At 33.5% G+C, this 27,996-nt stretch overlaps 2 protein-coding genes across 4 annotated transcripts; one reads left to right on the forward strand and one right to left on the reverse strand.

Annotated features, from left to right (window-relative positions):
- Positions 1-14,536, reverse strand: L3HYPDH (trans-L-3-hydroxyproline dehydratase). Its single transcript, XM_051977758.1, has 5 exons — positions 13,935-14,536; positions 10,274-10,443; positions 6,807-6,929; positions 3,407-3,544; positions 1-300 (listed from the first exon to the last, which is right to left on the reverse strand). Exons 1-5 carry the CDS (start codon positions 14,440-14,442, stop codon positions 175-177), a joined length of 1,065 nt encoding a protein of 354 aa, XP_051833718.1. The 5' UTR covers positions 14,443-14,536; the 3' UTR covers positions 1-174.
- Positions 14,537-14,589: 53 nt separating this feature from the next.
- On the forward strand, positions 14,590-26,391 carry JKAMP (JNK1/MAPK8 associated membrane protein). 3 transcript variants are annotated; one of them, XM_051977760.1, is made up of 7 exons: positions 14,590-14,685; positions 15,732-15,823; positions 16,903-17,057; positions 19,103-19,309; positions 20,852-21,033; positions 23,697-23,773; positions 25,616-26,391. In XM_051977760.1, exons 1-7 carry the CDS (start codon positions 14,682-14,684, stop codon positions 25,832-25,834), a joined length of 936 nt encoding a protein of 311 aa, XP_051833720.1. In that variant the 5' UTR covers positions 14,590-14,681; the 3' UTR covers positions 25,835-26,391. The 3 variants fall into 3 exon arrangements, with proteins under 3 accessions (XP_051833720.1, XP_051833721.1, XP_051833719.1); XM_051977759.1 differs by lacking the exon at positions 14,590-14,685 and adding an exon at positions 14,729-14,845; XM_051977761.1 differs by lacking the exons at positions 14,590-14,685; positions 23,697-23,773 and adding an exon at positions 14,727-14,845 and having other exon boundaries at positions 25,616-25,900.
- Positions 26,392-27,996: the final 1,605 nt, after the last annotated feature.

Consider the following 27,996-nt stretch of genomic DNA (forward strand, 5'->3'; position numbering starts at 1 on the left):
TGATAGCTTCATTATTATTTATTAACATGATTTTGTATAATAAAGGATTATGATATTAGATAGGATGGCAATATACATATATAAGATGATACACTTTTTTAATAGAACATGAGGACAATTAGCTCTTAGATAATGGTAGCTTTAAAAGGGGCCAGTAAGAGATCTTGAATAAGGTCATTTGAGAAGAAATCCATTTTTCAGTGGGTCCTCTTCTTCAATTATAAAGCTTGCAGTACCTGTATAATAGGCTTGTCCTGATACTTCAACTATAACTGCTTTGAATTCCCCACATTTGGTTTCCTAAAAAGAGAAAAAAAGAAAGGAATTTAACATAAAAATGATTTGACACAAAACTAAGAATGATGCTTTAATTTAAGATAAAATATTTTGTTCGACCTACAACAAACACTCCATTGCATAAAAAAAGAAAGAGACTTTCTTCTTGTATCATATTATTCAAACTAAAAATTGGGCTAAATCTGATAAATGAAAGAAAAATAAGAAAAATGTGTTTTTTTCCTCATATTAGGCACTTCCCCTTTTGTATGTAAATATTCTAGTTGTTTAAAGGGGCAGAAAAATAACTTTTTCTCCTCTTTTAAAAAATTATTTTTAGATGTACAATTCATTTTGAATATATTTCTATATATCATGTTGGGGAATAAAAATCAGAACAAAAAGGAAAAGGCTTTGAGAAAGAAAAAAATGAAAGAACAAAAGATCAAAATAGTATGCTTCAATCTGCATTCAGTTTCTATAATTCTCTCTCTGGATGAAGATGCCATTTTCCAACCAAGTTTATTGGAACTGCCTTAGATCACTGATTTGCTAAGAAGAACAAATTCCATCATAATTAATCTTCTCACAACCTTGTTGTTGCTGAGTACAATTTTTTCCTGGTTCTGCTCACTTCACTCAGCATTAGTTCATGTAACTCTTTCAAGACTTTTCTGAAATCAGTTTTCTTAAAGAACAATAGCATTCCTTACATTAGTATATCATAACTTACTCAGCCATTCCTCAATTGATGGGTATCTACTCATTTTTCAATTTTTTTTCTGCTGAAAAAAGAGTTTCTACAAACATTTTTGCACAGGTGGATCCTCTTCTGTTTGATTTTTTTTTTTGGGGGGGGGGAGCGGTGAATATAGACTTAGCAGTAGTATTGCTAGATCAAAGAATATATACAGTTTTATAATTCTTTGGGGCATAGTTCCAAATTGCTCTCCAGAATGGAAAAGGACATTTGTGTAAGGAAAACTGATTGAATTAATTTGAGAAGAAACACATCTCAGAGAAAATATTGAGTGAAGACAGACACTTCTGAAGATCTGAAAGAACTGCCTATCAAATAAATGATCCAAAAAGTCCTATTTGAAGGCAAAGAATAGACTGAGGTATGGTAGCTCCAACACACTGTGTTCTGTCACTTAAATGTGCATATGTGTAAGACTGTTTTCAAAATTTTGAAGGCCTAAACTATAAATTAAATAACCAGAGACTAATAAGCAGAGAATAACCAGTGCAAATGAACTAGTCCTCATAAAATGAACATATGACTAAAAGGTAAAAACAATGAGTTATAAGAAGTTGGCCAAAAAAATTAAAAATTATCTAAATTATCTGAAATAGGGATTTATATCCACTCATTAATGAAGAACCTCAATCTGATTAGCTGTGTCTTGATATGAAATCAATATGATTAGCAAGATAACAAAAAACAAAGATTTTGTTTCCCAAAATGATGCGTGTTCTCTATAAAACTTCTCATATCTCCACTTGTAAAAAGAATTTTCTTACTTAAAAATCTTTCAAATGCAGTTTTAATGGATTTAGATTCTGTTATAAAATCTTAAAATGCAACACCTCCTTATTAGTTTGTAAAAACAGCTGATTGACATCATAAGAAATACAGAAATTTAATGAGTCAAATTTCAACAAACCCTGCAGAACAGGTGGATGGGACTGAAAAATAAAAATAATAATTTGGTCATAGCCATTGGGTCCACATATGAGATACCTTTTCAAATATAATTACCATTAAAACAGTATTAGAGGGTGTTTTATGATTTTAGGGAAAGGTTCAGATTCGCTCCTACAAAATGATGCTCTCGGACTCAATTAAAGTGAAAGTAAAATTTAATTATACAATGCACGGAATAGATTGCTTGCAATAACAACTAATACAGCAAATAACACATAACAGACAAAGAATGATGAGGATTATGATTAGGATAGAGGAAAGAGATAGAGGATACAGCACCGATTTGAGGAAACACTAGAGTGGCTGGGGGCCCCATTCTGCAGCCTTCAACTCGATCAGGAAAAGTGGGTCCCAGGCAGATGAATATCTCCGTAGATGAGGCTCCAAAATGGAGAATGCTTTGCCTGCTTTTTATAGGAATCAGGACAAAGAAGTCTTTGGGCCAAATGAAGATCTCATGTAAGACAGGGACATACTGACGAGGGCTCCAGGTGGTTTTAGTCAAATATTGTATTGACAAGGGGGCCAGTCCTTATCAACAGCAACAGTTCCAAGGAGTGGCGAATTCCTGGAATTACGTATTTGGAGCTAAAACACAGGTGGTACGTGCCTGTCTTATAGGTTAAAAAATGGTCAAGTTCTCATGGGAGTAAAAGCTAAAACATCTGTTGTTATGGGTTAGGGAATGGTCAAGTTCCCATGGGAGTCATGTCCTACCTCAATTAGGTTCACATGGTTCAGATGGAGATTAGGTTCACATGGAGATTGGGTTCACATGGGGAAAGTCATGTTCTTACAATGATTTGAAATGAACTTACTAATAATATGGAGATTTCCTATTCAGAGGGGCAGCTAAATACAATGCATAGAGCAACAGCCCTGAAGTCAGGAGGACCTGAATTCAAATCCATTTCCTAGCTGTGTGAATCTGGGCAAGTCACTTAACCCCAATTGCCTCAGCAAAAAAACAAAAAAAAGTTTTTTTATTCTATCAATTTAAAATATAAAGTAAATGTTATTGAAAGATTTTATCATTTGTATTTAAATTTTTGCTTATGTTTTATAATGTACATAATAATAATATGTAATTTACAAATAAGTATGCATGTATCAGGGATATGTTGTTTTTTTTTTTTTTTTAACTCATGGTAGTACATAATAAAAAATCTCTACATCTTATCTATAGTTTTTCTTTAGTCAGTTTTCCTAGTGCATGTGTTAAAAATTTTAAGGACATATCTATCATGTAAGGTGAGGCAGTCCTGATATGTACAAGAAACAACTGAGATCATAATAATGTTGAAGTATAATGTTTTGGCAGAATTGAATGAAGAAATGTATCTGACACCAACTTAAGTCTCCTCTTTTCATAATATTAAATCTGACAACAACAACAAAAATTAGAATAATTCTTCTGATCACCTTCACTGGTTTCCCAGTGAACAATGAGCCTGTTGCACCACTTTTAAAGGTTCTGGTCTGGTTCAATTGAATAAGTCCTTTGTGATACTGTAAGGCAATTCGAGCAGTCACTCCAGAACCAGTGGGGCTGCGGTCAACCTGTTTTGGAATAAACAAATATGAGATATAATCATCACAAATACATTCATCTCATCTATTTATCCTATGCTATATTGTGCCTCATGTATTTTAGAATTCTCATGCTCTTTTAAAATATCCTAACTTTAAAAATTCAAAATCAGATTTTTGGAATGATAGATTCCTAAAAATAATTTGGAACATTCTTGGTAAAAATAAATAAATTATGTTTTCACAATTGTTATATATTTCTTTTCTATAGACTACAGGGTACAATTTACCTTTTCAAGGGTAATCCCTTTTTTTTTTTTTTTTTACTCTCAGGATCTAAGAAAATAACACAGAGCCTACAACTGTATAATCTAATTTTCACAAACTTCTAAATAAATTTACTTTTATATTTCATCTTCAGAATCTATTATTTCTTCAATTAAAGTCATTAAAATGTAAAATTTGAACCAGATCCCTGTAGCTTACATTTCCTTAAAAATAAATCCCATGCAGGATGATTTCAGAAAGGCCTAAAGAGACTTAGATGAACTGATGCTGAGTGAAAGAGCAAGACCAGGATATCATTATATATTTCAACAACAATACTATATGATGATCAATTCTGATGCACATGGCCCTCTTCAGCAATGAGATGAACCAAATCAGTTCCAATAGAACAATAATGAACTGAACCAGCTACACCCAGCAAAAGAACTCTGGGAGATGACTATGGACCACTACATAGAATTCCCCATCCCTCTATTTTTGTCCACCTGCATTTTTTATTTCCTTCACAGATTAATTGTACACTATTTCAAAGTCTGATTCTTTTTCTACAGCAAAATAACTGTATGGACATGTATACTTAAATTGTATTTAACTTATACTTTAACATATTTAACATGTATTAGTCAACCTGCCATCTGGAAGATAGGGTGGGGGGAAGGAGGGGAAAAATTGGAACAAAACGTTTTGCAATTGTCAATGATGAAAAATTACTATGCATATATCTTGTAAATAAAAAGCTATAATAAAAAAAGAATAAATCCCATGGATAGCAATGTTTTATAATGATTAAAAAAGAAAACAAAAAAACCTTGAGTTTTAAAAGTAAAAATACTTTTAATTTATATGACTTTTAAGTAAAATACAGCACTGTATTCTTATCCATTCTGAGCAAAACTTTTGGTTGCCTTTTTCATATCCTTTCACCCTGCCTTATTCTCCTGATTCTTTTCCATCCTAGTTTCATTTGACTTCATGTTCAACTTCTCCCCCTTGGTCTGACATTTTAAGGTTTCATTAGTTATTATACAACTTAGTTATTTTAGTTTTCTGCCCTTCTATTTTAATCTGCCAATACTTGTCCCTGTATATTTTGTACCATCCAATCTCCCTGCTCTTACTCCATGTATACTGGGAAATACTGGAGAAAAAATATTACAAAATTGATCTGATGCTACTCACTCTAAATTTATTATACATAATTTCAGCTAGTTCCTTGCACCTGTACTATGCTTCCATTCTAATCCAATTCTCTCCCTCTCTCATTCCCCCTACAGTGATTGCCCCAAACTTACCACATCTAAAGTTGATGACTTAGATACCTAGATGCTTCAATGAGAAGTCTGGGGTATCCACTATGATTTCCTATAGAGAGCTTCCATTCCTCACAATTTCTCAGCATCATCACTCTCTCTTCCACTCATTACAGAAGAGGTATACCTATTCTTCATTTAGGTTACTACTTCTTTAGATTCCTTTATCCCATTCCCTTAATCCTACTTCATACAACTTCAAGTTCTTAAAAAATTCTTCCCATAACCTTACTGGATCCAAATATCATCTTGCCTCTCCTTCAAAGTGCTATATAAATGCTAGTTATAATTACCACCACCACTAGCAGCAAAACATACCAGGAAAAAAGAGACCAAAAAAATAATCTTTACTCTCAGAGGAATTTTTACTTTTTTGAATGGAAAAAAAAACATGAATGCAAGATAAGCAAATATCAAATATAGATAAATGATATGTTTGTGTATAATTTAAATAATATGCATAAAATAAATACAGATAAAAAATTCTTGAGCAGGAGGATGGAAATGGGAGACTAGCAATTGGGGTAATCAAGTAGGCTTCTAATAGGAAGTAATGTTTGATTTGAGCCTTGAAGAAAACTAGGAATTCTACAAGGTGAAAATGAAGTGAGATAGGGATGTATTCCAAACTTAGGAGACAATTTGTGCAAGGTTACATAGGAAGGAGATGGAAAGTGAGTTATGGAATGCAGCAGTAGAATAATTTAGCTGGAATATAAAATGTGTAAAAGGTAGTAATGTACAATAAATGCGGAAAAGTAGTCTGAAGTCAGATTAAGAAGGAGCTTATGTTTTATAATAATGACAAATGGGAGCTATTGGCACTTCCACTGTAGAGAAAAGAAATTGTCTGACTTGGGCTTTAAGAATCTGGCAGATATCTTGAAGTGAGATTGAATAGGGAAAAATCAGAGGTCATGAGACTTATTGCCCTAGTCCAGTTGAAAGGTGATAAGAGCCTTACTTAGGAGGGAAGCTGCATGACGGAGAGAAAAGAACAGATAAAATAGATATTTTGGAGGTGGAATCAACAGTATTTATATTGTGTTTTTAACATAACATAAATCTCACCTGGCTCCTAGAACCTAATATCAATAGACAGAAATTATCTTTCTTTGGAACAAAAAAATAATATAATATGTGATTTAGAATTAAGCTAACATTATCAATAGAAGATGATTTGACTTTGTATGATGCTTCTTATTTTCCAAAATGCTTTCACATCTATTATCTCAATTTGTAAAAAGCATGACCCAATCATTATTATTATTATTAGTCTGATTTTACAGATGTTAAATAGCAGAAAAAGACTAAGAGTAGCATGACTAGTGGGCAGCTAAATGGCCCAGTGGATAGAGTGGTAGGCCTGGAGTCAGGGACACTTTTTTTGTGAATTCAAATTTGGCCTCAGACAATCACTAGCTATGTGGCCCTCGGAAAGTCCCTTTAACCCTGTTTGCCTCAATTTGCCATCTGTAAAATGAGCTGAAGAAGGAAATTGCAAACCACTCTGGTATCTTTGGGATTGTGAAAAGATGGACATGACTGAAAAATGACTCGAAACAACAAAAAGCATGGCTAGTAAATGAGAGAAATGTATCTAATACCAAGATTTCCTGAACAATTAACTCAGTGAAAATTCTTCTTAAAGTAGATGGTAGTGTCTATATGTAAAAAGCTTTTTGTTTCAATACCTGTGCATCTGCAAACACACATATGTTAGTTGTTGGTTCTTCACTAAAAGTATCATTTCCATCTGTTAATATAGTTCCATAGAGAAATGCAAGCTCTTCATTGTCTGAGTGATGAATTTTAACCTGAGGAAAAGCAAGTAAAATATAGTAACTAATATGTGAAATGTAGGAAATGACTTTTAATTCAAATGGATCTTTACAAAATAATATAGATGTAGGTATTCAAAGACATCACTTTTCACTTTATTGAGTATCTATTATATACAAGGTATTATGGTAGACATGTGAAATTGTGTCACTCTAATACAGTGGTTCTCAAACTTTTGTTCTCAGTATCTTCATGTTGTTAAAAAACTATCGAGGATTTGTTCAAAGAGGTTTTGTTCACATAGGTTATATTTATAGCTATTTACTATATTAGAAATAAAAAATTATTTTGAATTTGTAGACCCTCTGAAAGGGTTTCAGAGACTCCAATAATTCTTTGGACTACACTTTGAGGACCATTGCTCTAATAAGTATATAAACACAAGGGAAAGGTTGTTTGGTTATTTGATGAATTTAAAACAATCTTGTTATTCCATTTTTGGGAGGGACTGGACCTATTTTTTCATTGATATAGGAAATTTGTAATGAGGGGGAGCATAGGGAAAGGGAAGGGGAATAGAATTTACTATATACCCAATATTGTACTAAGCAATTTTTTACAATTATTATCTCATTCATTCCTCACAAAAATCCTGTAAGGTAGGTGCTATTATTTACCCCATTCTATAATTTGAGGAAGCTTCCTCTACAAAAACTAAAGAAATTTCTTCTACGTATTTCTCTACAATTTAAAGTCTAGGTCTTTGAGAGTTATTATTTCATTTGATTCTCACAACAACCTAGGAGGTAAATGCTATTATCATCCTCATTTTACAACTGACAAAACTGAGGCAGATACTGCAGGGGTCCTCAAACTACTGCCCCCCGGCAGCTGAGGATGTTTAACCCCCTCATCCAGGGCTATGGAGTTTCTTTATTTAAAGGCCCACAAAACAAAGTTTTTGTTTTTACTGTAGTCTGGCCCTCCAACAGTCTGAGGGACAGTGAACTGACCCCCTATTTAAAAAGTTTGAGGACCCCTGCTAGGTGATCACACAGCTAGTTAAAAGTCAGACTGAATTTGAACTCAGGTCTTTCTGATTCTTGGCTCAGCACACTAACCACTGTGCCTCCTCTAATTGTCAGCAGCATAAGAGGCAAACTTGAATCCATGTCTTTCTTATTCTAACTTTCTATCCACTATGGCATACTGCCTTTAATTCCAAATAATAACATACCAGTTATACTATTTGATCTTTTCTTTTTCCCCTTCCACTGATAAACCTATCAACTTTATTTTACTGCACTGAGATTTCTAAAATCTACAAAATAATTCTAACATGTGATACTTTGTTTTCACCATATAATCATTAAACGATTCTTCATATTTTCCTACTTCTTTTGATATTTATTAAATTAAGTCCTCAAACTCAAGAATTGTTTCTCTGATTAAGAAATTAATGTCTTTATCTTAGTTTTCTTATGGAAAATGTTGTAATAAATTTATCTCTTGTAAAACTGTTCAACTGCTAGCTCAGTAAAAACACCTGGAGCAAAAACTGATGCAAAATAAGTACTTTAAACAGGTTTGTTGGTGCATCTCTACTACTGGGTAGGCTCAGCCTAAAACTGGTAGATCCCTTAACTCAGGAACTCTGAGCTCCTGAAGTTGATCAAGTTTCTGCACTAAGACTGGTCCCTGGTGAGTCCCTGGGGAAGGTGATTTTGGGTGATGGGGTGGCAATAGGGTAACAAGGGGCAAACTGGCTCAAGCTGGAAATGAAATAGGCCAGGGCACTTGTACTAGTCACAAATCTGACTAGGTAACAATCTTCTGCATTTCTAAGTTGGGAGATTTAGAGATGCAGATTCAAAATGAAGTCAAATGAAATTAAAATTTCAGAGTCACTCCATGATTTTTGCATAGGGAATTATCCTAACAATTCTACAAAATATCATTTGAAATAGATCTGGAGTAATTTATTCTTATTCTTTATATTAAATGTTACATTCATGTGAAAATATTGGAAATGCTAAAAAATGAAATAATGAATTATCAATATAAGTACAGAAAAGTGAACTACTATGCTAGCTTTCTCTAAGTTATTTTTTAATCCAAAAAAATCAAATTCTCATAAAACAAAGCAAAGAAAATGTATTTATAGATTCTAAATCAAAATTAGGATCTTAATGTACTGTACAATGGCAAATTTTTGTGGGTAGTGAAGAATAAATCTTAGACTATTTATAAAAAATCAGAATTAAACTTGGAATTTTTATTTGTTGTTTATCAGATGACATAAATCAACACCTTAATTGATAAGCTACTATAGTACAGTTAAGTGGTGCAGTGGCTGGAGTCCAGGGTCTGAAGTTAGGAATATCCATCTTTTTTAATTCAAATGTTGGCCACATATACTTTCTAGCTGTGTGACCCCCCACCCCCACCCCAGGCAAGTCATTTCACCCTCTTTACCTCAATTCCCACATTTGTAAAATGAGCTAAAGAAGGAAATGGCAAATCACTCTTTGCCAATCAAATCTTTGCCAAGTAAAGCCCAAAAGATTCAGGAATAGTAGAACATAGCATAATAAAAATAGCATAATATATCTTAATACCTAAAATAGAAAATTTCACTCAGTTCAATTACATAATACATCCAACTACATTTACATTAAATGATTTTTAAAATTTTGACTCCAAGTTACAAGAGAGAGAGTAAAGTATATATATAATGCCAATGTTAAAATATCATTAATTTCTGATTTAGTGGGGTCCAAACTGATTGTTTGGTTATGTAGTCAAACAGTCACATGTATGGTAAATAAGTGTTAAAGAAAGATTAGTAATAACTTGAAGAAATATAGTCAACAAATAGAATGAGATATTTATTTTCATTCTGTTATCATCCTCTACAAGGAATTTTAAATATTTTCATTATGGTGATCTTAAGGATAAGAAAATATCAGGCTTTTCCTTCTCAGTACCACTTTTGTTTATGTAAGTATTTTTTAGGAAGTCTGATAATGAACTCTGAATTTAAGAAGACCAGTCCTCAGATGACTGATGTATAGGCCACTATTGTTGCCATGCTCAGCCTTTCCATTTTTGTAAGATCTGCCAGAAAAAAAAGTGTGTCTTAGCCTTCAAAAACCCAGAGTCACCTTAATACAATGATGATGCATCAAAAAGTAGGAATTTAGCACAGTTGCATCACCAGACTGGACACAGTCACAATTTTTTTGGCTACAATATCAGTCAACAAACATGTTAAAGCATGAAGGAGTTGTGATTTGTATGAGTAGAAGGAATATCCATACTGAAAAAATCATGGATTCTTGAAGATCTGAAGGAAGCTACCAAAGTACATGCTATCTACCTGTGCTTTAACTGCTTCTGTAACTGCACTTGCTGCATCCACAAGATCCCTTGTCTTCGAAGAACAGACATTTAATCCAAATCTTTTAGCATTAACAAATGCATAAAATGCACCACCATATCCAATGTCAACTACAATCTCCCCTTTTCCGGGAACATCCACCACGAGATCTAAAAATGTTTAAGAAAAAGACATTTCACATTTAGTATTTTTACAATAAAATGCTGTCCTTTTCAGATGTTCAGAAAAATATATGTTTTAAAAGGTTATATCAAACTGGAATGAATAAGTTCCAACTAATATAAAAGGCCTTCAGTGCCTTTTTCACATTTTTTATTTAGATGAGGTTCAGAAGCAATCATGTACTATTATCTGATTTTATGAATTTCATAAGCCCCCATGATGCTTATTTTTTTCTAGGTAATTTCACAAGCATCTATTCGTGTTATTTCCAAATTCCAGGTTTTATAGGTTATGAAGTAGCTTAAATTGAAAGTAGCTTTATAGTGTATATAGGTAGAGTTTACAAGTAGCTTTGTGTTTGCTCAGTTCTCATAGTATGATTCAAATTCAAATCAGAAACATAAATTCCCTTGGTTATAACTAGGTAAAAATTGAGGTCTGCATAATAATACAGTTTTGAATAGAAATGACTCATTGCTCACTTGGATATTTCTTAAATTTAAGGGAGTAGCTTCCACAACTAGTAAATTGAAAAGGAAGATATATATATAAGCAGATAATCCTTGTACCCTGTTGACTGTTGGACAGGCTCAGACCCAGTGGAACTTTGGAGAGCTTAACTGTCTATTGAATTTGCCAGTCTAACCCATTTTCCCCTTAAAATGGTTTGTTCCTGCATGTACTGGGCTTGATTAATCCCATTCTATTTAGTTGCATATTTCATGAACATTAGCATGTTCTATTTCAATTCATTTTCACCAACATTTGTTAAATATGCACTGTGTTCAGACAGATCCCTCTGAGTTAGATTGGACAAAAACTGACCTTACCTCCTATAAGAATCCTGACTGTGGGTGCTGTAGAATCTTTGACTTTCAGGATGCTATAAATTATGAGAGGCTGTAGAGATAAAGGAGGTCAGAGAAAAAGAAACTCACCAAGACTGAACTTGGAATCTAGACTATCCGCTTACCTGTTCACCTTACTTTCCTCATCTATAAAATGGGGATAATAGTAGCACTGTTGTAAAGATCAAATGAAATCATTGCAAAGCACAGTGCCTCGCACATAGTAAACACTTTATGTTAGCTGGTGACTAAGGTGACCCAAAAAAGATAAGTTGAATTTTGGGAAAAAAAGGTCAGAAATGACTCTCTGAAACGTTGTTACTGTATAAATTGTTCTCTTGGTTCTGTTTACTTCATCAGTTTTCCAGATTTCTCTGAAACTATCCCATTTTTTCATTTCTTACAATCCAAAAACATTTCATTACATAGAAAAAATATTTTATTTATCCATTCCTCAAATGATAGGCATCTTTTTAGTTTGTAGAAGATCATGTCTTCTAAGTCCTAATATAATATCAGAAGACTCATGAAATGCTTTCTTCACAATTCCAAGTTACTTTTAAGGCATAAAATTTCCTCCTACCTTCTACTCCTTGAGTGAAATCAGATTAATCACAATCTTTCTATTTTTTATGTCTGAATTCTCAGATAAGTTTTTTTTCCCTACAGAAAATTCTCCAAAATAAGCTCCTTAGGAGTGGAATCATCATTCACTATTGTTTTCTAAAGGATATTCTATTATAATTAGTTTTGTCCCTTCCTTTCTCAAAACATATTATGTAATTTCCAGCTTTGTCTTGCGACAAGGATATGGCATCTCACATTTCTGATGCCTCCTTAACAAACTCTTATAAATCCTTCAGGGTCCAGTTCACATCCCATTTCCTTTATGACTTCTCAACCCACTTAAGGTTACAGTAACTTTTCCCTTTCAAAACTTGTACAACACCGAATACTCCCTTTAATCATATACCATTCTTGTTTTAAATTTTTGAATGTGCATCTTTTTTCCTCTACTGGATTGTAAACTCTTTACCAGCTGTGATTATCCCCTCTACTTTGTTTCTCTAGAACTGTCCTGGGAAACCTTTTATCTGCTCCCCTTAGCCAGGACCTTATTTCAACTGTTATAAAACTCACAGGTATTATACATATCCAGGCTCAAATTTCTTTATATCTTCCTTTTTTCATTGACTGGACTTCAGAGGAGTTATTATTATTGTTGCTATTACTAATATCATCTCACCATCTCTTTTTCCCCCTGAGGCAATTGAAATTAAGTGACTTGCCCAGGGTCACACAGCTTGGACGTATTTAAGTGTCTGAGGTCAAAATTGCACTCAAGTTCTCCTGACTTAAGCTGGTGCTCTATCCACTGCACCACCTAGCAACCCCTATCTCACCATCTTTTAATAAAATTCAAATAAAAATGGTCTTGGGACAAGTTGTTATAAAGTTCTTATTATCCTTCTGGAGGCGATTGCTGAGTTTCTTATAATCTTTTTTTATATCATCATACCCCTATGGCAGGAAGTTGAAGCCTGTGCACCACTTCTCAGAATATTTTTTAAATGCATAAAATAAAATGCATAGGATTATAAAGGAAATCAAATTTATTAGAGACATTTAGGTGATGCAATGGATAAAGTACTGGGTTTAGAACCAAAAAGCTTCATCTTCCTGAGTTCAAATCTGGCTTCAGAATCTTACTACTGTGTGAACCTGGGCAAGCCTGTTCATCTCTGTGTAAAATGAGCTGGAGAAGTTTATTCCACTATCCCTGCCAAGAAAATCTCATATGAAGTCAGAAAAAGATAGACAAAACTCAAGACCAAAACAATTCAACAAGAAGGAAGAGCAGTGCAGCAACTGGATCTCAGGCACCTAATTGTGTGATCCTAGGCAAGTCACTTAATGCCTTGGTCTCACTTTATTTGTGTAATGGGTAATATGGATAGGACTTATCTCCAAGATTATCAAGAGAGTCAAATGTAGAGTATTTGCCATGTAGTAGTTGTCACATAAATGTTGAGTTTTCAGGCCCTGTTGCTCAGGATCACACAGTATCTGAAGCCACTTTTGAACTCAGGAAGATGAGCATTCCTGACTTTAGTCCTTACACTCTATATTGTGCTACCTAATCTAATGTGTGTTGTATACACCACCACCACCCCCACCCCCCACACACAGATAAGTATGGCTGTGTACTATGATTATACTGAACATATATTGAGAGTTGTCAAACATTCATTACAAACAAAAACAACCACATTCAAGGGCCCGAAGTTACTTAAAACGCTTGGTTTAAGGTACTGGCTTGTAGATATCAATATAATAAATTTCTGGTCTTCCCAAGCATGCAGGGAATACTTGCAGAAAGCTTTGTGTTTTAGTCGTTTATTATTATTAATATATAATTACTGTCATATGTAATTAATTGCACTTCATTAATTTCCGTGGCCCCGAGTTAGCTGTGCTGTACAATGCAATTAGTGAACACTCGATAAACACTTTAATCAAAAAAAGCATTTTAATAAGCGGCAGGGTCCTCATTAGTAGGGTTACTGGGCTCCACTCCTCCACCGCAGGCCCCGGATCTTGAGGGGTGCCAGCAAGAACGTCGCGGTTACCTGTGGCCAGAGCAAAGGCCGGGACGCTGTGGAAGCGGACCGGCCCCTGGCTACGGCCACCCTCGCATTCCACGAAGGCGGTGACCAGGCCGCAGGGACAGTGCAGGCGGATCTGGGCCTCGCGGACGCCAGGCGGGGGAGGCGGCACCAGTCCGTAGTCGAGCGCAAAGCGTCCCAGGGCCAGCACGCCGTGGCCGCACATGGAGCTGTAGCCCTCGTTGTGTAGGAACAGCACGCCCAGGTGAGCGTCGGGCAGCTCGCTGCGCACTAGCAACGCCCCGTACATGTCACGATGCCCCCGCGGCTCGTGCATCAGGCGCCGCCGTAATGAGTCTAGGTGCTCCCGCACATAGCGGCGTTTATCTAGCAGGGTGGAGCCACCCACTTCGGGCCACCCCGTAAGTACGATCCGCAAGGGTTCCCCGCCCGTGTGCATGTCCACGACTGACAGCACCGGGGTGCTCGAGGCATGCGGGGGTAGTTGGGGAACTTCCCGTGGGCCTTCCATAATAAGAAGCTGCCTACTGGCGAGTATTAGAACTTGCCCAGCGGGAGAATGGCAGCAAGTTTGGGGACGGGTGGCATCGAAACAAGAGCTGCCAGTATTGGTCTAGAGAAGAAGGGGCGGGGCATTAGTCTAGTGTCGCCACCGTTCTCTGGGGGAGAAGGAGGAGCTTAGAGCTCCCATTTGTCGGATGTGATTATCTGGGTAGTGTGGCCTTTCCTGATCCGGAATCAGAAAGACCAATGGGTGAGTGTTCCGGAACTAGTCGCCCCTAGGCAGAGGGCGGAGCTTTAGTCAAGCGGTAGCCACAGTTACCAGTTTTGGGGGTTGCTGCGGCCCGGATGTAATCATTCTGGCTGGTGCAGGCTTTAGGCTAGTCTTGGTTGTCTGTCTTAAAGGCCAATGGGTGAGTGGTTAGTAGTCGTTGGTAGCCACGAGGACTTTAGCCTCGCCCGCCACCTCACTCTTCCGTGGTGGAGGCGGTGGAGGACCCTGCTCGGGCCTGATCCCTCCAGCGCTCTCTCAGCCGTCCTTCCCCACCCCCTATTCTGCCGGACCAGCCGCAGTCTCCCCGCGACCCTGGTCTGTGTGTCGGGGAAAATGAACCTCCTAGAGACTGGGATTTCCGGGGGTCCAGGGTGGGATGTAATCCGAGCGCCTGAACATAAGGGAAAGCGGGTGAAGCTGAACTGTATTTAAAGTGAAATAAACTCACTTACTAGAAAAGAAGTCCATTTGTGTTATGTGTTGGGAATAGAGAGAGAACGGTGGTTTCAAAATTAAAATACTGAATCTAATGCTTATCATAAGTAATATTTACATATCTCATTAAGGAATGGAGATAGAGTGAAATCAAAATTTTAAGAAGCTGTATGTTTTTAAATAATGTTTATGTAATACTTAACATTTTGCATGGAGATGGGGGAGTGATCTCAAAATTTAAAATGCTGAATCTAAAGTTTTTTTTTTTTTTAATAGTACTTTAAGGATTGAAAAGGTTTGGAGAAATTTAAAATTTCAGTTTAAAATGCTAAGTAATAAATTAATAATAATATTGTAGTTCTTCAGGGTTTTCAAAGGCCCAGGAAAGTAATTTCACTGTTTAAAATTATGAATCTAATTTATTAATATTTAGCTTGCATATTTAGCTTGCATTCACTTAAAGGAGATTAGTGATATGTTGAAGTAACCTTAAAATATGTTATAATGTTTGCACAAAAATGCTTCGACTACTGTTATGTCATTAGTATGTTCAGTAATATGTTATAATTTTGTCATTTATTTTTCAAAAGCTATTGATATTCAACCAGCATGCCTTGGACTTTACTGTGGGAAGACATTGATATATAAAAATAGCTCAACCGAGATATATGGAGAATGTGGGGTAAGTTTTACCATTATTTAGGGCTTCATCAGCCAGTTTTGTTTTTTTTTTTTAATATCTGTGAAAAGTAATTACAAAATTTATTTTATTTTTAAGTTTTTTTTATTAAAGCTTTTTATTTTTCAAAGCATGCACAGATAATTCTGCAACATTAGCCCTTGCAAAACCTTGTGTTCCATTTCCCCCCTCCCATAATATGTGTTAAACATGGTAGAAATATGTGTTAAATCCAATATATGTGTTAAATCATACATAGTCATACAATTATCTTGCTGTATAAGAAAAATCAAATCAAAACCAGAAAAGAAAATGATGAAGAAAATAAAATGCAAGTAAACAACAAAAAGATTGAGAATGCTATGTTGTGAATCACACTCAATTCTCACAGTCCTTTCTCTAGGTATAGATGGTGCTTTTGATCACAAGACCATTGGAACTGATCCGAATCATCTCATTGTTGAAGAGAGCCATGTACTTCAGAATTGATCATTGCATAATATTACTGTTGCTTTGTACAATGATCTGGTTCTCATCAGTCAGTTTTTGATCTTCCTTGCTTTTTAAAGTTTTTTTAAAAGTAAAATTTTGGTTCTTTTGCTTTACTTAAAGGTTTCCATAATTTATCAAAGTTACTATAAAAGTTCATATTTGATTATATTGATTATCTGCAGAGTAATGCAGTTTCTTTCTGCAAAGTTATATTTACTTAGGCACATGTTAAATCATTTTTATAGTAATTTCTAATTATTTTTATTATTTACTGTAGCATATTAAATAGTATAGATTAGTGTTTTTACCCACAGACTATCCCTATAGAATTATTTTTAATTCAGTTAATTAGTAGGTTTCCCATTGTTTATTAACAACTTTAGCAAATAAAGTTCATTCATTATAAAATATTTAATAAGTTAGAAAGCGTATGTAGATTCCGTGAAGGGAGCACATTTATGCTTTAATAATGTCTTTTTAATTTCTGAAGACTGCTGAAATGATGGTCTTACAGAGCAATTATGTTTTTATGCTTTTAGTTAATATCCCCCAAATAATAATATAAATAAGAAAATTTTTGTATTTTTTAGGTGTGCCCAAGAGGACAGAGAACAAATAGTCAGAAATATTGTCAGCCATGTACAGAGTCACCAGAACTTTATGACTGGCTCTACCTTGGCTTTATGGCCCTGCTTCCTCTTGTTCTCCACTGGTTCTTCATTGAGTGGTATTCAGGCAAAAAGAGGTTAGTTAACCTTGCTTATGGGTGAAATTGGGGAAAGGATCTTCCAGGATAGGAATTCTTAACCTGAAATTTGTGAACAAGCTTTGTAAAATGCTGATAAGTATATTTTAATATAATTAGTTTCTTTGATAATCCTATGCATTTCATGCATTGTGAAGACATTATTCTGAAGAGGGCCATAAACTTCACAAGAATGCCCAGAGGGTCCATGATAAAAAGATTAAGAATTCCTGTTGTAAAAATATCTTATAGCATTCAAATTAAATATCTTCAATTATTTACCTTCAGATTATAAGCACTGATCTAGTTGAATAGTTGAGTCATAGTCATCCAAAATCTGATTAGTTTTAATTAATAAAGTAAATATTATTTGTCTTTTATTTTGAGGATATTAAAAAAGATGATTTTATATAGTTATGGTATAGTATCTAATTGTTGTGCAGTGCTGTGACTTAATGTTTATAATTACAGGATTGACAAATGTTTTAATTTAGTGGAATGATATTAGTAACATTTGTTTACAATAATACAGATGTAATTGGATTAATCCTAATTTTGAATCCTAATTTGAAAAATTAGGAGGAAAGCACAAATAAATTGGGAGTGATTATTTACATCAGAAAATGTTAATTTCCTTTGCAAAATTAGTGTATGACCCCCTTGAGAGAAGTCTATATCTTTTCTATTTTTATTCCCAGCACTTAGTACAGTGCTTTGCTCAAGAGTTAGCACTTAACTCTAATCAGTCATTCAAAATAATTCATAAAAGAATTATTCTTCTTAGAGGCTTCTTAGAGAACAGTGCCTAAAAATGATTTTAACTTAATGGAGGGAAGAAAGTTGGTGGAATGATAAACTTAAAGATAAATTGTAATAATATCACTATCAACAATGACATGCTTTGTTTGGTTAGGGATTAGGGAGTCATTTTAGGTCTTACATTAAGGATTATTATAGCATGAAACTGTAGGAAATGATAAAGGTCACGCTGAAGCTGTTTTAACTTCTTCCCTTCATGCTAATATGCTTTTGAATTTGATATTTAAATAAGTAGTCTGTGGTTTGACTGTATACATATCCTGGAAATAACTTTTATCCCAATAGTTTTATCCTTTCTATTAAGATATATTCAGTTGAATTTGTTGTCAATATGGGGATCAATTTTGGATACAGTATTTCAGATATTAGACAAAAATACAAGAAAGTACCTTTTCTGTTTGGGCGACCTAAAATTTTTACTTTTTTGAGCAGCTACTTCACATTGTTGTTTAGGTGCACTTTGAATTAACCATTACAGGACCTTATAATTATTCCTATTAAATTTTATGTTGTTGTTTCAGCTTCTCAAGATCTCTTTAGTTCTATCATCAGATACCTTGCTCACCCAGCTTTGTGTTATCTGTAAATTTTATCCAATACATTTCTATAACAGGGTCCAAGATAGAACCATGTAACGTATCTTTCTTGATTGATGTCTCTTAATCAGTGTTCTTTGGTTTGATTGTTCAGTGAATTCTGAAACCACCTTAATGATACTGAAATTATTTCTTAATGAAATATATCCAGCAAAGTGGACTGGAAACTCCCACTAAACATTTTTTTTTTTTTTTTTTTTTTTTTTGGTAATAGTCATAGTTGGCCTTTAATTTTAAAGGGGTAGAGATAATTTCAGAATGGTGTATGTGTGTGGGGCATTTGGGGTTAAGTGACTTGACAGAGTCACACATCTAGTAGTAGATACTTGTATGAGATCAGATTTGAACTTAGGTCCTCCTTACTTTAGGACAAGTGCTCTATCCACTCTGTTAGCATCTAGTTGCCCTTCTGTGTAACTTTTTACTTAAACTGTACTATTTGTTAGTGTTAAAACTGGTACGGGTATCTCTTATTTACTAGATTAATTTAAAATTCTTTTCAATTTTCATATTTGTACCTTCTCTGTATATAAAGTTTTTTTGTTTTTTGGTAAAAGGTTTCTAGAAATCAGATTCTGAAATAGCTACATAAAACTTTATAAATTTCTTGCCACCTTTTTCTCCCTCTAGTTCCAGTGCATTATTTCAGCATGTAACTGCCTTATTTGAATGCAGTATCGCAGCTATTGTTACATTACTTGTGAGTGATCCAGTTGGTGTTCTGCAAATTCGTTCTTGTCGAGTATTAATGCTTTCTGACTGGTATACCATGCTCTATAACCCAAGTCCTGATTATATTACCACAATACACTGTACTCATGAAGCTGTCTACCCACTGTAAGTATAGAGTTCTTCCTAGTTCACTTTATTTCATTTCACTTTAACATTTATTTAGCTTCTAGTCAGCCCTAAAGAAGAAAAATTTCAGGTAGTATTCAACCCCTGCTTACTTTTAGTTTATAATGCAGCAGGGCAATATGATATGCACACATACATTACTTAAATGTAAAATAATATAAAAATGTATCAGAAAGATGAAAAGTACTTAATATAGTTCATGGAGGAAAATTTTTTTCTTAGTGGAAAGTATCTGAAAAAGTTTCATGAATCCTTCAAGTTAAGAACAAGTTAGGATTCTTAATAGAAGAAAAGGACAAAGACCGTGTTCAAGAGATAGCAAGTAACTTAGTTTAATTGGAATAGAGACCATGTGAAAGGAGGTAGTAATAGACAAGTTTAGAAAGGTAGGATGATACTTTATTCTGAAGAGCCTTGAATACCAGTTGTTGGAATGTGAACTTTATTAGGTAGACAAGAAGGAAACACTTGAAAATTTGTGAGTAGAAGGGTAAATGATTAGATCTAGCTATAATCAGCCAAGCAAAAACATTTACAAAGTACTGACTATGTGTTAGGTGCTGTGCTAAGCATCCAACTGCCAAAAATTTTTTTTAAAATCCCTACTCAAATATAATAAAGAACTATGAGAGAGAGTAGATGGGGAAGACTAGTTTTAAATGCCCTTACAATTGTAAATCTGTGATCCTGTGATATAGTAAATGTTTAATTTTCATCAGAATGTCCCATTTTAAAAATAATAACTTATGACAATGAAATGTTAATATGAATGAGAATACTAATTATTTCTTGTAGATTTTTGACACTTATAATTGGTACATTTTACTTGGTAAAGAAAATACACTAACCTGATGTTTGGGTTCTAAGAATTAAAACCACGTGAGCTTTTTATTTCATGCTAAACAAAAAAAAAAAAAAGCTTACATTGAGTGAATTTGAGGGAGCTAAAGATGAAAAAGTGTACCTTAGGTCAGCATTAATCCTTAAGTGTGTTTTTTGTTAATAAATAAAAATATTAATGAAGATAAATCACATGGCCTTTTAAAGATAAGTATACACATTCATATTACTTTACATACCATATATAACAAAATCCAATTAGCGTAATGAAATATTTTAGGATTAGATATTTAGGATAGAGCTTTTTGAAATGTGAGAAGGATTTGCCTAACTCGCAATACAAAATATAACTAAAATTTTGAGATGGATTCTATAAGCTACACATGAAAATCAGTGTTTTAAATTTATGACATTTCTGGAGGTGTACTCCAGTATTATCTTTATAAAAGATCTGAAAACTTAATCTTCATATCAAAGAATATATATATTTTACATAATATATATATTATATATATTCTGAACCTTCTTAGACTTTTGATTGGAAAATGGCTATGAAAGAAAATTTAAAAACTAAACATATTAGTTAAAGTTACTTAAAATTTGATTTCATAGAAATAGCATCATATTATGCACTTACTTATTTTTCACTTTAAATTTTATTGATCTAATTTTGTTTTATAGATATACCATTGTGTTTATCTATTATGCCTTCTGCTTGGTATTAATGATGCTACTCCGACCACTTTTGGTAAAGAAGATTGCCTGTGGCTTAGGGAAGTCTGATCGATTTAAGAGTATTTATGCAGCACTTTACTTCTTCCCAATTTTAACCGTCATTCAGGCGGTTGGAGGAGGCCTTCTATGTAAGTGGAGTAATGTTAGTGAAATACATTTTTATTTGTATATAAAATGTCATTTTATTTCTTTAAGCATTTTAAACACCTATACTTGAAGTAGAGTGTAAGTTTGTCTTAGAAGCACATTACCCATTTCTGACAACATAATATGATATTCTGTTCTTTTAGTCCACGTCCTTTTTACTCAGGAGTAGAAAGTTGTTTAGAGATTAGTTCTCTGGAGTCAAGATTAGATACTGCCATAATTCAAATTCTGATGTATTTTAGTGTTGTTTTTCTGCATATTATTATATCTGTTCTTCTTATTTATGGATCACTTCATATGTCTTCCTAGATTCTTTGAGTTATTTTTCACCTTTTCTTTCATCTGACACTATAATATTCATTATATTAATATGCCAGTTTGTTAGCCATTCCCCACTTGATGGACACTCATCCTCTTTCTAGTTATTTGAACTGCAAGAAGTGCTACTGAAAATATTTTTTATGCCATTGATATTCTCAAGATATATGTCTAGTAATGATATTAATGATTCAGAATATGAGTAATTTGACCTTTTTTTCATGTACCTCCAAATTGTTTTCAGAAATGTTAATTTATTAATTTACCAGCAGTATTTATGTATTTGCCTTTCCACAGTTCCTGCAATACTGTTTTAATATTTTTTCCTCGTTGCCTATTTTCTTGTTGTGAAGTGAAACCACAGTTTTATTGTCCATTTCTCTTTTTGGTAATTTGGAGCATTTTTTCATATGGTTATCATTTACATTTCTTTTTTCAGAAACTTTATATCCTTTTACCAGTTAGTTTTGGGGAATGGCTTTTGATGTCATATATTTGCAATACCTTATTTTGCCAATTATTCTTTTAAAATTTATTTTGTTGATATCTTTTGTTTTTACCTCACCTTCATTTCTATAACTCTTCCCCTCTCCTGTCCAGTGAGCCTGGTAACAAAGAATTAAAAAAATAAAGGAAAGAAGTTAAGTAAAACTAATCAGCACAATAATTGTGTCTAACAGTATAGACTGTCTTCTATACCCACACTGCCCCATCTGTCAAAAGAACAAAGGGAGGAACATTTCATTTCTTTTTCAAAGACAAATTTGGCCTTTATGTAAGCACTGTATTTGTTGTTTTCCAGGTTCTCATTTCACTTCTGTATAGTTCTTCTCTGTATTATATTTAATATTTTTGCATCATTATACTGATATTAGTTAAAGTTTTCTTTTCTGATTCGTTCTTCCTTATTTGACTATCTGGATTACTTTACATGAAATAGAAAGTTAGGTAATTTTTACATGAGGAGAGATCTTAATGATACATTTGCTTTTTCTTTCTTTTTTTTTTTTAAGGAATGTTTTAACTTTTTTTCCCAATTACCTGTAAAAACAAATTTAAACATTTTTAAAGGATAATTTGTAAGTTTCAAATTCTCTCTTTATCTTCCCCCTTCATTGTGAAGGTAAACAATCTTTAAAAAATCATATTTTTTCTGTTACATTTAAACAATTTTAACATTTGTTTTTTAAAACTTTGTGAGTACCAGATTCTTTTCCTTCCTCCCTCTCTCCCCACATTGAGAAAGCACATGTGAAATTATGTAAAACATTTCCATAAAAGTCATGTTAAAACAAGCCTTTTGATATACTTTATACCTACTAAAATTATAAAAATAACAGTACAACCTAATTTAAAGACATAGAATGTTATGCTAATCAAATTTCTGAGGGATTACTTTAAAGAACTAGCAAAATAACAGATTCATGTGGTGAAATGACAAAGTCTCAGGAGAAATAATGGAAACAAAACCAAATCAAACCAAACCACCCCAACAGAAGTTAAGGGGGTCTAGCATTACTAGATCTCAAATTATACCATAAAGTAGTCATTTTAAGAACTATTCATTAAAAGTTAGAATCATGTAGAGCATATTTCTATATTAGCTATATTGCAAAAAAAAAAAAAAAAAAAGCCACAAATAAAAAACAAGAAAAATAAAGTTTAAAAAGTATGATCTGCATTTAGACTCCATCTTTTCTTTCTTTGGAAATGGATAGCATTTTTATCAAGCCAATTTGGAATTGTCTTGGATAGTTGTATTGCTAAGAATAGCTAAGTTATTCATAGTTGGTCATCATCCAGTGTTGCTATTGCTGTTTATAATCTCTTCCTGGTTCTATTCACTTCGCTTTGCATCAATTCATGTAAATCTTTCCAGGTTTTTCTTAGAGCATCCTTCTCATTGTTTCTAATAGCACAATAATATTTCATCACAATTGTATACCACAACCATTTAGCCATTCCCTAATTGGTGAACATCCTTTCAATTTCTAATTTTTTCTTACCACAAAAAGAGCTACCATAAATATTTTTATACATATAAGAAGCTTTTCCTTTTTCTTTGAACATTGAAATATAGACCATATGCTACTATTGCTGGGTCAAAGGGTATGCACAGTTTTATAGTCCTTTAGGCAGAGTTATTTGCTTTTTCAAAGCACATTGATAATCAGACTTTTTCCAAAGGTAAATTTAGCTATGTAGATTTTTCAAAGACAGCTTCTGTGAAATTGTCAATTTTTTTTTTTTTTTGATTTTTTGCTAAAATTTACTTAAGATGAGGATTTGATTCTTTTTTTCAAACACAGTATTATTTGTCCTGCAGATTATGCTTTTCCATATATTGTATTAGTCTTGTCCTTGGTCACCCTGGCTGTATACATGTCTGCTTCAGAAATAGAGGTAAGAGTCCTTTTTACCTATTGTTAAAGAGATCTTACAGATTTAAGAGTCATTTTTATATTGAGTCGAGAATGTCTGATAACTCTTAAAACTTAACTAACAGCTTAATAAACTGCTGAAAAATACTAGTACATTAAGATATGGTAGTTTTTTTTTTAAACCTCGTCTTTCATGTAACTGAGATTTACTCTTTTCAGCATTAGATCTTTTCAGTCAAGATCTTTCCTTTCCCTCCCATCTTGAATGGAGTATACTCATTTTAGTACTTTCATGATTTAAAATTTTCTCAATCTAGATATTCTCCCTAATAAAACAGATTGCATCCCCTCTATCTTGGTAATTTAGATTGATTGACTTCAGTAAAGAGTTCTTTGTTCTACCACCATTCTGGCAACATGCCTCTTAATTAACATAGTGAACATTTTTTTTTTAATAATTCAGGATTGTCATAATTATTAATCATGAGCACATAGGATAATACAGGAAGTTCAAAGTGAGAAATATATGTAGGTCTCCCCAGACTGCACAGTGATCCCATCTTTGGTCTTTTTTGAGCTAACTCTTCCTTTCTCAGAGATATGAATGTCTGTTACTTCCTCCTTGGTCAATGTATCCCACCTCAGCTGCTGCTCTTAAGCAGTTAGGATCTTCCCAGGTCTCATTCTATGCATTAGCTTACAAACCACTACCCAGCAATGGTTTCTCTCCTTCTGGAAGGAGAGGAAACCTGACATTATCTTGGAGTTTACAAATCTTCACTACCAAAGAGCCTCTTTTTTTTTTTTTTTTTTTTTTTATTCCTAATTCATTGTAGTTCTGGATATTTGAGATTGACTGAATTCTACTCTTTGGATAATTATGGTATTGCTCTATATCCTCCATAGATCATGGATTTTTTTTTTTTTTTACTTAAATCTACTTTTGAGTTTGTATTGTCACAATGCTATATACATATTTTTGCAGATAATTAGTGTATGACCAAATGTGTTCTTACAGTAAAATTATACTAAATATATTACTTAATCTGGTCTAGTGGACTTGAGTTCGTTTAGCATCTGACACATACTAGCTGTGTGACCTTGGCAAATCACAGCTTGTTAGTGTTCTGGGCAACTGTGTAAAAATATAAGTTGCAGAAAAGGTGCTCAGCCAAATTGGTAGAGGCAGTTTCCCCATCCAGGATTTATCTTTGTGATCTTTCACAAATTTGGTGATTTCAACTTTTCTAGATATTTGGAACTTGAGTAAAAAATTATTTTCAGCACCTTTCAAGTTTAAATTTGTGATTATGGAGAGTTACATACAAAGAGATGCTGTAATAGAGCTAAAAAAGGTGTAATATTCATGTATCCTTTTTAGTTTCTGTAGTCATTAGACTTTTAGAGGTGGGAGAAGTGAATGAAATGGTACTCCCTTTTTTCCTCCATAGCACTGTATGAGTATAGTTTAACCAGCTGTGAAGATAGAAATCACTTGCTTTCTTATAATTTTGATGGTGAAAATATTTTTATTTGCATCTCAAAGGGGATTATGATTATTTGTCACACTTTTTAAAGTTAATTTTTTTTTTTTACAAATATTTCCTTGTTATCCCTCTCAATCTTTGAGAAATCAAGAAAAATGAAAACTTTAAATGAAATAAGTATAATCAAGCAAAAGAAATTTCCACATTGGTCATGTCCAAAAAGCTTTTATGTTTCAATATATATTATCACATTTTAATGTAAAAAATATAGGCAATAGTTTTCTGAATTCTGAACTTAAGATACTTTAAGATATGTTAAATTCTATTAGTCAAACATATATCTTCATTTCTTTTTTATTTTATTTTATTATATACAGTCCTTCAAAGATCTTCTTCTCAGAAAGAAAAGGTTAATTATTCTCTTCAGCCACTGGTTACTTCATGCCTATGGAATAATCTCCATTTCCAGAGTAGATAAATTAGAGCAAGACTTGCCACTCTTGGCTTTGGTGCCAGCCCCTGCACTTTTTTACATACTTACTGCAAGGTATACAGAACCTTCCAGGATACTTTCAGAAGGAGCCAATGGACATTAAGTAAGATGGAACATGTGCCAATAAATGCAAGAAGCATTCCCAATAAAAACAAGCTGGAGAATCAAATGTGAAATGTGTGAACTCTTTGCACTTTTTGCCAGAGCTGATACCATCTAATCGTCTGCAAACTTTGTGAACTAGATTTCTGAAAAGACCAACAAAACATCCAAGTTCTATTTACTTGCAAGAATCAAGTCCCATGATGAAGTACTGTGTTGTCCTACTGCTTCAGTTAAACTTCAAAAGGCAAACAATAAATAGCCCTTTGGTTATTTCTAGCTTATATTTTTTGCTGTAATTCAGAATGGTATTCTACTCTGTTTCCTAAAAAATAAATATGTAAATATGTGTAAGTTGACTTGACAATGGTGGTGGTATATAAAAACCCACAAAATTTGTTTTTATTTATTTTCACCTACATAATATTTTGACTTAATACAAAGAATAAAGTAGTAGTGTGCAATAGCTTTTCAGTTTAGATAGCTTTATTGAAGAGATGTTAGAATTATTGTTCCTTAAAATAATAAAATAATTTAATGAAAATTCTAAAATAAAAATTCTGAAATTTTGTGTCATTTTTACTACATTGTTAGTAGAAAGGATTTTCTTTCCTGGCTAATTCTGGAAATAATGCTAAATTCTAAATAGTGGTAATTTTTTTTTTTTCTGGCTCTCAATCTTATGACACTATGAAATATTGTAGAAGGGCATAAAACAAAACTTATTTAAAACAAAGCAATACCATAAAAAACAGCTTTAATAATAAATCAAAGTTCAATAGTTGTTCAGTAGTGCCAACAACATTCAGGTAATTTATACCTTCTCCTGGGCATGTCATTATTTAAGAAAGTAACTTCCTTTTCTTTTTTATTTAAAAAATAACTTAAGTATGCATCCATTATAATCAAATCTAAATGGGAGAAAATATACAGATAGTAATCATCAAATAATTTTGAAAGAGTTGATGCACAATGTATTTTAAAGTTACTTTCTTGGGGAGCTAGTTGGTACAGCGGATAGAGCACCAGCCCTGAAGTCAAGAGGACCTAACTTCAAATCTGGCCTCAGACACTTAACACTTCCTAGCTGTGGGACTCTAGGCAAGTCACTTAACCCCAATTGCCTCAGCAAAAAAGAAAAGAAAGTTACTTTCTTAAATAATGACATGACCAGAAGGTATAAACTACCTGAATGTTGTTGGCATTACTGAACAACTGTTGAACTTTAGATTTATTATTAAAGCTGTTTTTTTATGGTATTGATTTGTTTTAAATAAAGTTTTGCTCTATGTCTTTCCACAACATTTCATAGTGTCATAAGATTGAGAGCCAGAAAGCATTACTTCCAGTTTCATCATTTTACAGATGAGAAAGTTGAGTCACAGAATGACTTAATCCAAGTCATAGGGAGTAAGCAATAGAACAGATTCAATCTGGGATTTTCTTAATTTAGTATTCTATTTAGAGTTAAGGTCCACTTCATCTTTCATGATTACAGTATGCAGTATGTTGCTAATTAATTTAAAGATTCAGAGAGATCAAAAAGTTTTTCTTTAGTGATATATCTGGGTCATATGATAATTTTGCCATCTATCTTCATGAGACAGTTGTCTATTAATTATTTCTCACTAGTTGAAACAACCATTACCTCTCTTCCCCCAAAAAGGTTCAGTGGGAAATTTCTGTGCAAATAATTCTTTAAAAGATTTCCTGAAATGTAAAACTGCTAGCTGGAATCTCAGGGGGAACCACAGAAATTCACTGGGGGAAGACTGAAGGAACCTCGGCTGATTAGGAATGCCAGGCCCAGCTGTGCTACTGAAACTGGCTCTGGGTGAGAAGTCAGCACAACCAGTGAATGTAGAAGCAATGGGAGAAGGATGCTGCTGGCTGTGAGCACTTTCAGGAGCGGGGAGCTCTTGATTTGGGATTCCTGGTCTGAGGGGAAAGCTGAACAGAAGCTAGAGGCACCATTTCTCCTCCCTCCCCCTCCCACAATTAGAAATGCTTATACTAATATTTTCCATTAAAAAAAAATGAACCAGCGAAAAAGAAATCTAACATAGAAACCTACTATAGGAACAGAGAAGGAAAGATGTCTTCTTCAGAAAAGAGCTGGGGTTCATCTTCAGAAGAGGGCACTGAAATAAAAAAAAAAAAAAA

The sequence above is a fragment of the Antechinus flavipes genome, chromosome 2 (assembly GCF_016432865.1).
Source record: "Antechinus flavipes isolate AdamAnt ecotype Samford, QLD, Australia chromosome 2, AdamAnt_v2, whole genome shotgun sequence".
NCBI lineage: Eukaryota > Metazoa > Chordata > Mammalia > Dasyuromorphia > Dasyuridae > Antechinus > Antechinus flavipes.

Excerpts from the sequence above, each read along its gene's own strand:
- L3HYPDH (XM_051977758.1), bottom strand. The coding sequence starts at position 14,442 with ATGGAAGGCCCACGGGAAGTTCCCCAACTACCCCCGCATGCCTCGAGC. Across the intron at positions 10,444-13,934 it reads GGCCTTTGCTCTGGCCACAG|ATCTCGTGGTGGATGTTCCC; the intron begins GTAACCGCGACG and ends AAACATTTTTAG. Across the intron at positions 3,545-6,806 it reads GTGTGTTTGCAGATGCACAG|GTTGACCGCAGCCCCACTGG; the intron begins GTATTGAAACAA and ends ATTCCAAAACAG.
- JKAMP (XM_051977760.1), top strand. Across the intron at positions 15,824-16,902 it reads AGATATATGGAGAATGTGGG|GTGTGCCCAAGAGGACAGAG; the intron begins GTAAGTTTTACC and ends TGTATTTTTTAG. Across the intron at positions 19,310-20,851 it reads CATGAAGCTGTCTACCCACT|ATATACCATTGTGTTTATCT; the intron begins GTAAGTATAGAG and ends TTTGTTTTATAG.